The sequence below is a fragment of the Neltuma alba genome, unplaced genomic scaffold, assembly GCF_004799145.2.
Source record: "Neltuma alba isolate B1F8T4 unplaced genomic scaffold, ASM479914v2 tig00010738_pilon, whole genome shotgun sequence".
Classification (NCBI taxonomy): domain Eukaryota; kingdom Viridiplantae; phylum Streptophyta; class Magnoliopsida; order Fabales; family Fabaceae; genus Neltuma; species Neltuma alba.
In genome coordinates, this window is record NW_021635565.1 from 124,782 (window position 1) to 133,984 (window position 9,203).

The following is a 9,203-nucleotide window of genomic DNA, read 5'->3' on the forward strand; positions in this document are numbered from 1 at the left end:
TTTGAGTAAATTAAAAAAATTAGTTAAGTTAGTTATTTGTAATAAATATATGTTATCTTTTTTAAAGTATCCTTGCTAATCAAGTATATTAGTTAAAATTATCATTAGTACAAGAACCACTTTGAAAAAAATTGATAAATATGATAGAGAAAGTAAATTGGAGTCTTATATTTAAAACGAAAATAAAAGTTAAACTAACTTTTATATTAATTACAGAAAGCATTATTAAAAAAGGACGACACCATCGAAACACACACACAAATACTATGGAATACAAAGATAATAAATGATATGATGAAAATTAAAATATGACATGAAGCTCTGCCTCTACTATCACAGTCGACCTGTTGGCAATGGCGGAGGAGGAGGAGGCGGCGGGGGCGGCGGAGACGACACCGCATGCATGAACTCGGGATCCCTTCCCATAAGTTCTAATATTTCATAGGAGATACAAAGCTCAATATCAAAGCTATCTTCTTCTGCTCCAGCATCAACTACTAAGTCCCAATCATACATAAAGGCTGGACCTCGACGAAGCGCCAAAGGCCTTCCCCAGCCGAAGTCAATAGTGTAAAAGTTGGATCTTTGGCTGCCACCAGTATGCATTACCTTCCCAAAGTTGCCACTTTGTAAACTGATGGTTGGATTTGGGATCAAAGCTTCAAAGTCGCTCTTGATCTTTTCTTCTGTGTATGATGAGATCACCTTGTTCATCTCCAAAGCAAACTTCCCAAGACCTCCCACTCCCACCAAGTCCCTTACTTTCATCGTCACGGTAGCAAATTGCACTGTGTTGCCAAAATAGTTGTCTGGAATAGGTGGGTTTGAAATTCTAGGTCTGGCAGTTATGAGGATGCTGTAATGCACTTCTTCTTCGGGATCAAGACGTAGATTTTTGATTGCATACCTCCAAACATGGCTGATAACAGCTTGCAGAGAGGAGATTTTGTTGCTTAGAATACCATCTTCTACTTCTGAGTTAGCTTTTGCTTTGAGTTCAGTAATATTTTCCCTTTTGAAGTGAAAGATCCTCTTAGAAATTGGAGGTGGGTGAAGAGAGCTAGCATATTCATCAGCATATTTCTCCATTATATCTCTCAAAGGTATTCGTATAGGACGTTCAATGTTACCATGGGGAAACCATCGTTCAAACGAAGCGAGCTTCAAATTTGACTCTATGGGGTTCAAACCATTTCGGCTAATCTGAGCCCATGTATTCATGAAATCCAAGGCCGGCTTCGCCTCACTAACACAATGGTTCACTGAGAAAGCAATGAAGATGCCATCCACAAGCTCTGTAACTTGAACCGCCATTAATGGTACATGAGTTCCTTCAAAGTTCTTAGATTTTCCAAGTGGGAAGAAGGACTCAACAATTGGAGGAACATAAGTGGGTTCGAGGATGTCGTCAATTGTAGTGTTCTCTGCGATAGCATGAACAAAGCTTGCTCCTGCATTGTTGCAACTAACAAAGACGGAAGAGGTGCCGTCATCACCACCATGTGGGACGACCGCAAGACGGCCGGCGAGGGGCACGAAGAAGTCGAGGGTGGAAGAAAACGTTTCTTTAAGATGCTGGATCACTAGTGGTAATGGCATGGTGGGTTTGTGGAAAAGAAGCCCCTTTTGACCACCCTCGAGAAGTAGAAAACGAAGGTCCCATGGATTGAGCTCGATTTGCTCAGGTGAGTCGCCATTATTAACTTGGCTTCGAGCTTGGATTGTAGTATTAGAGATCACTCTGATCGCTGCCATGGCAGTGGTTGGTTGGTGTTTTAACTTTCTTCAATCTCCAGCTTTAAAATGCTGTCATTTACATAAAAGATCCCTTATGCTCTATTCTCAATGTTAATCATCTAATCTTAAGTACGTCTCATTAGATCATCACATGTTAATGAGAATACTTTTATTAATATATCAGACATGATTTGATGAATGAATAAATCAACCAGTATTTCTCCCTTAAGCCACATGGGGCTTACAGTCTAATATGTTTGTTTATCATATCAATTGTCAACTCTTAACGTGTCCATGACCATTTAAGTGTACATCATGGCTAGTTAAATGGATCGTGGCGTGTTCTATATTAAATTTAAGTTGTATTGCTTATAACTCAAGAATAATGTAGTTTTTTTTTTTAGATTTTATATTAATTGCGTGTGTGTGTGTGTGTGATGATCTCTATCTATCTATTACAATAAGCTAAGTAAGTCAAAATACAAGTTGCGCTATTTACTACCTCCGGTCCTAATTATAAGACCCTGTTGACTAATTTGGGGAGATTAAAAAACTTAGTTAAGTTAGTTATTTGTAATGAATATGTGTTGTTTTTCCTAAAATATCCTTACTAATCAAGTTTATTGGTTAGATCTACCATTATTAGAAGGACTACCTTTGGAAAAAATGCATAAATATGAGAGACAAAATGGATTGGAGTTTTATAATTAGGACCAAAATAAAAGTCAAATGAGATCTTATATTAAGGACCGGAGGTAGTATTACTTATGATTAATATATATTCTGATATAAATTTTGTACTCCTCCGGTCCTTAATATAGGACCCAATTGTTGAGTTAGGTTTAGGGTGTGTTTGGGTGACACCCCAAACCATGGTTTGAAGTCACCCAAACACCTACCTAAAAACCAAAACCATGGTTTTGGGTCAAAACCATGGTTTTGGAAAAAGCAAAATTTTTTGCTTTTGGAGAAAAAAGGGAGAGTGTGAGAACCTATAGGATATGTATCTTGTTATTTTTTTATAACATATTTTTTATAAACATATTTAATATTATATTTTATAAATATATATAATATTAATTATTTATTAATTATGTTATCTTATGTATTATTAATTATGTTGGTAAAAAAATATATTATTAACAATTTTATTCCTTCAAATTAAAATATATCATAAAATCTATTTTTTTTGTAATTATCATATTAACTTATGTTTTTTTTTAGTAATTTGTATATATAAAAAGTGCTTCTGATAACAACTATCCAAACACTCTCACTTCTTAGAATCACTTTTTTACAAAATCTATTCTTCACAGAATCTATTCTCCCCAGAATCTATTTTCCAGAATCACTTTTCCAAACCACGGTTTGGTTTCATCCAAACACACCCTTGGTCCTAAATATAAGACCATTTCTCATATTTATTAATTTTCTCTAAACTACCCTATGGATACTCCCTCAACCATAATCAAATAGAAGAGGGAGATGAGGTATTAAGAAAGATGATTATGGTGTTTTAGAAAAATGTGTCACTTTTCTTATAATTAACCAACTTACCTAACTTCCTTAATTTAATCAAATTAGTTAAATTGGTCTTATATTAAGGACCGGAGGAGTATTTTTTATTGTCACAATACGGTACATTGCCACAAGATTCATTTCAACCTTCATTGATTGATCATAAAATATTTCATTTTTTAACTAACACGATGGCTTCCCCCCCCCCTTTGGTTTTGGTCAACGATTCTATAGCATTTTAGGAGCTTATCAAAAAGATATATTCTTAGGAATATGCTGGATGGTTTGATTATGTATTACTTTCCACAATGTTAAATATAATAACTAGTTGAACTAATTGAATGGTTTGTTTTGATTTTAAATATAAAATATCAATTTACTTTGTTTTATAAATTTATAATTTTTTCTCCCATTATTTATGTTGATTTCATATATTGAATGGATATTTTAAGAAAATTAACACATAATTTTTAATAAACAGTAAATAGCCAAATCAATGTTCTTAATATATATAAATTAGTTAGTTAGCCCCTGCAAGCTCTAATTCTTTTTCAGCATAACTCTATGCTCTTGTATATTGAATAAACTTGGCCGAATTATATTTCATTTTATTTTAGTTTTTTCCTAGAGCCAAGTTTTCACTTTAGGCCTTTTTATACCATGGTTTTTGGTAAACAGGAAAGTTTTAATTACAATTAAAAATCATGGTTCTTTTTAGTTAAAATTTCAATAATCCGAGGTCCTGCATTCAGAAAAATTGCTTGATTACTAAAGAAACATGGTGGGCTTGGAATAAAAAATTGCAATTTTTCGAAGGAGGCAGCTATATATTGCATTACAGATTTGGATACTTCTTCAAAAGCAGATAATATTTGGGGGGTAAGATCGATTGATGAGATATTTCTTCAAAACTTAAAGTCTAAAAAGAGACTCATTATTACAAAGACCAGAATCCAAGACCTTCAAATCCCTATAAGTGATGATGATTTGCAATATATTCTCTATAATAATGAGATAGAATCAGTTGATCATTTATTTTTCCAATTACCTCAATAGGTTAATAAGTTGTTGATTGTTGATTGAAATTTGTCATTGGCGGGCAATGTGCCCTGTTCCCAAACACTTTTTCCGATCCTAAATGTAAAAATTAATTAAAATATTTATTTTAATTAGATTTATGCATAAGAATTCAATTTACCTTGTTTTCTAAGTTTATAATTTTTCAAAAATTCCTATTGATTTTGTATCTGTACAAATTGATTGATAGGCAAAATTGCTGCTATTATTACCACTGCCATTGCTCGGGCTATTTGGCAGTAGTCAAAGAGCGCCATTTAGCCGTGGCTTTCCCCATACTTTGTATTTCGCTAATTACTTTAGACTGGGCCTGGGATAGGCATGATCAAATCATAGGCCCACATTCATGTTGAGCCCAGATCACCTTACCAGCCCACCAAACAATATAACTTCTTATACAAAAACTTTTGCATCGGGGCTAGTTCTTTATAATATGACTAATCAAGATTTAAATTCTTACTAAAAGAGGTACTCATATTTAGCACTCGAAAGTGCTTCGAATAGAATTTTTCTAACATGATAAAACTTCTGCGTAGGGGGTTGGAAAAAAACCTTTGCTTTCAGCAGACTAATTACTATGATAGAGATCTCTAGTTACCTCTATGACTTGGAAAGGGTGATCAAACTAACTTTCCCTTGTCAGTAGTTTCTTTTGCATCTTCTGGTCTAAATTAACCAGCTTGCATAAGCAAATAGAAAATTCCAAAATACCGTTCTTTGTTTGTCAATGCCAATCACCTCCATGCTATTCCTTGAGAGCTCTTGGGCTGTTGTCACTGTTCAGTTTTTATTTTTATTTTACAGTTAAAAAATTAGAATTTTCAAATATGTTCTTTTACAATTACCTATCAATTATGAAAATAGAAGAATATTATATTTTAAAGTCAAGTTATTAATTTTGTTAAAAAAAACTTTTTTATGTTTTTATTTTAAAATAAAATTAATATTCAGGTAAAAAAACATATATTATGGTATCTTTCTTTCTTATACAAAAGTTTTCGGTGGGTTCAGCTCAACCCAAGTTAAGGGCAAAACATTTGAATGGTTCCTCTTAAGTGATACTAATGTTGGCAGAGTGAATCTATATTATACTCTCAGACATTAACTTAGACATTCTTGTTTTAGGATGCCATCCAAGAAGGGGGCAGGGAATCAAATCCCCTCTCCTTTGGTGAGAGGGTATAGTTGCTATGGTTGAATCCACAAATTATGGGTTATACTATGGTATCTAAACTATCATATTTTATCATATGTATTGGAATCACTTCTTGATAGGAACTCCTAACAATTAATAAGAATATTTTATAAAAAACATTATAAATTTGAAAGACAAAATGCATTGAGATTATATATTTAAAATCAAATCTATTCCTCAACTAGTTTTTGTATTAAGAATTAGACATAATATTTTTCTTTTCTTTTCTTTTTTGGCAGATGTAGATAGTATTTTTCTATTTAGAAATTGAAATAGATAAATAAAGTTCAAGAAAAGAAACAGTGATATATAAAAACAGGCTATTGGTGGTACATTTTTAGATGAATTATTGTCACATGGTCAATGGATATATTTTCGTAAAATGTCTGAACATGGAGAGAGAAAAGTGGTAGGAGTTTACGTAGCAAAAAAAAAAAAAGTGATAGGACTTTACCCTTTTTTTTTAATGTAGACATAAATAACCAAATCATACATTTTTTCGGTCGAAAGTTAAACACATATATATTAGGTCCTGCCTTTTCATTAAAAACATGTATACAGCTTTAATACATAATAAATGTTAAATAAAGATTGACGATGCCAAAAGTTACCATAAGAACATACTCCCTGCAGTCATAGAAAAAATAACTTGATTCAACGTAGAAATAATTTAATTAATTTTTGTCTATCAATTTTTATTCTTATAATTTTTTTGACCAGCAATTTTATCTTATAATTAATATTTAAATGTAAGAAATCTTTATATTTTTCTCTCTCCTTTTCAATCTCATTTAATGTGGGTAAAGTAAGAGAAAAATTTTCAACTTGACATATTTAATGAGATAACTATATTTTTTAATTATGATGAATTTGTTAAAGTGACCTAAACTGGGGATCAAAAGCAGCATAGCACTATCTTTTAGAGAAATTCTTAGGTATAAGGTACTCCGAGAACATCACGTGACCTATATGTGACCAATGATATAATGCCATGTGAAGCAACTTTATAGCATCTGTCAGCCGACATGTCACACCTCACGCCCTCTAAATTTAATAGATTCGTATATATCAAAATTATAAATATATAAAATTATAATTATATATTTTTTAATATAAATATCAAGGTAAATAAAATTTGTTGAATGAAAAGAAATCATCTTAAAATTTGTGCAACACAGGTGTGAAGGAGGGAAGAGAAGTACCTGTACCAGACAAGGGGGTGGGAGTGACGTGTGAAGGAGGGAAGAGAAGCACCTGTACCAGAGAAAGGGGGTGGGCGTGACGTGTCGAATGAGAGAGAGGGAATAGGTGAGGTGCTAAGACGAGGGATGTACATAAGTATGAGAGAGAATATAAGAGATTTAAAATGTCACGGATTTTAGTTGATTAATTTAAAAAAAATAAAAAAATTAAATTAATTATTTATAAAAAATAGGTATTATTTTTCTTGAAATATCTTTACTAATCAGATATATTGGCTAAATTAACATTATTAAAAGACATAGAGATAAAATGGATTGACGTTTTTTATTTATGATCAAAATAAAAAAAATGAGATCTCATACTAAATAGCAAAGGTAGTATTAGAATATCATGGAAGTACCTAAAATGGCTCTAATCTTTTATTGTCTTCTCTGACAAAAACATGTACTTCTCTGGTTCTTAATACAAAACCTAATTATTAAGTTGGTTTTGATGCTAAATATAATACCTATTTTTCATATTTATTAATTTTTTCTAAATTATCCCTGTAGATACTCCTTCAACTATAATCAAGTAGAAGAAGGAGATCAGGTATTAAGAAAGATGATTATGACGTGTCACATTTCTTATAATTAACTAACTTACCTAATTTTCTTAATTTAATAAATTAGTTAAATAAATCTTATATTAAGATTCAAAAGTATATATATATATCCTCTGGCTAAGCAAACTCGAATCATATGGTTAATTGAAAATGGAAACATTCATTCACAATCAAACAAAAATTTTATAATTAAAAGACAATACAAACACACATACTTATAACACATTCAAAAACTACAGTCCAATAAGGCAAACAACGTAATATGTTCAAAGCACTCACTGAACAAAACCATGAAAAGGACACACAAAAAGCATTACGACGGAGTCTCCTTCGATCACAGTCCAAGTCTATGCTTGCTCATTGGATAACCGCCATGGATGGTGGAGGTGGCAGCGACACCATATGCATGAACTCAGGGTCCTTCCCCATGGCTTCCAGTATCTCATAGGAAGCACACATCTCAAAGTCGAAACTTCCTTCTTCGGCTCCGGCATCTGCCGCTAACTTCCAACACTTTGTATTGGCAGGGCCGAGGCGAACGGCCACCGGCTTTCCCCACCCGAAATCGATCTCATAAAAGTTGGTTCTCGGGGAACTGCTGGTAGCCATAAACTTCCCAATTATTGGGGCACGCTGCGTACGCATTGTTGGATTTCGTACCCAGGCTTCAAAGTCACTCTTGATCTTCTCTTCTGTGCATGACGAGATTGCCTTGTTCATCTCTGAAGCAAACTTTCCAAGGCCTCCATCTCCCACCAAGTCCCTTACTTTCATCGTCACAGTAGTGAATTGCACGGTGATTCCAAAATAATCATCTGGAATTGGCGGGTGAGAAACTCTGGATCTAGCAGATATGAGGAATCTGTAAGAGACTTCCTCTTCTGGATCAAGATTCTGATTTCTGATTGCAGACCTCCAAACATGTCCAAGAACAGCTTGCAAGGATGAGATTTTGTTGCTGATGACTCCTTCCTCTACTTCTGAGTTGGCTTTTGCTTTGAGTTCAGCAATTTTCTCCCTCTTAAAGTGAAAGATCCTCCTAGAGAATGGAGGTGGTTGAACCAAATCAGTGGACGCCTTATGATAATTTTCCATCATTTCTTTAAATGGAATTCGCAAGGGCCGTTTAATATGACCATGAGGAAACCATCGATCGAATGTGGCGAGCTTTGAATCCAACCCTATATGATTCAAACCGTTTTTGGAGAATCCTGCCCATGCATTCCAGAAATCCCAACCTGGCTTCACATCAGCAAGACAATGGTTTGTCGAGGCAGCAACGAAGATGCCATCCACTAGCTCCGTGACTTGAACCACCATTAATGGGAACTGAGTTCCTTCAAAATTCTTCAAATTTCCGGTTGGAAAAAAGGAGTAGAGAACCTGAGGAACATAAGTAGGCCCAACAATATCTGCAACTGTAGTATTCTCTGCAATGGCATGAATGAAGCTTACTCCGGCATTGTTGCAAGTGATGAAGACGGAGGAGGTGTCGTCGTCGTCATCGTTGGGTATGATGGCAAGACGGCCGGCGAGGGGTGGGTAGAAGTCGAGGGCCGAAGAAAGGGAATCCTTCAAGTGCTGGATCAGTGTCTCTTCGCGTTCGAACGGTGATGATGAGGTGGGTTTAGGATAAAGAAGTCCCTTTTGAGCATGCTCAAGCATTAGATACTGAAGATCCCATGGATTCAGGTCGATTAGCTGTGGTGAGTCGCCATTATTAACATGGCCTCGAGCTTGAACTGTAGTTGCGGAGATCACTCGAATGGCTTCCATGGGATGACGTGGCTGCTGTTTTCTGCTTACAATTGCTCAGCAGACGATTTATACACACGCGTACACAAAAGGGTCGTGAGGAACAAAATATCT

General features: G+C 34.3%; 2 protein-coding genes across 2 annotated transcripts; both read right to left on the minus strand.

Moving 5' to 3' along the window:
- Positions 1–333: 333 nt before the first annotated feature.
- On the minus strand, positions 334–1,755 carry LOC114758582 (protein ENHANCED PSEUDOMONAS SUSCEPTIBILTY 1-like). The gene has a single exon (XM_028947640.1). The coding sequence runs from the start codon at positions 1,753–1,755 to the stop codon at positions 334–336; it is 1,422 nt and encodes a 473-aa protein (XP_028803473.1).
- Positions 1,756–7,485: 5,730 nt separating this feature from the next.
- LOC114758587 (uncharacterized acetyltransferase At3g50280-like) lies at positions 7,486–9,203 on the minus strand. Its single transcript, XM_028947645.1, has one exon. It carries the CDS (start codon positions 9,108–9,110, stop codon positions 7,692–7,694), a length of 1,419 nt encoding a protein of 472 aa, XP_028803478.1. The 5' UTR covers positions 9,111–9,203; the 3' UTR covers positions 7,486–7,691.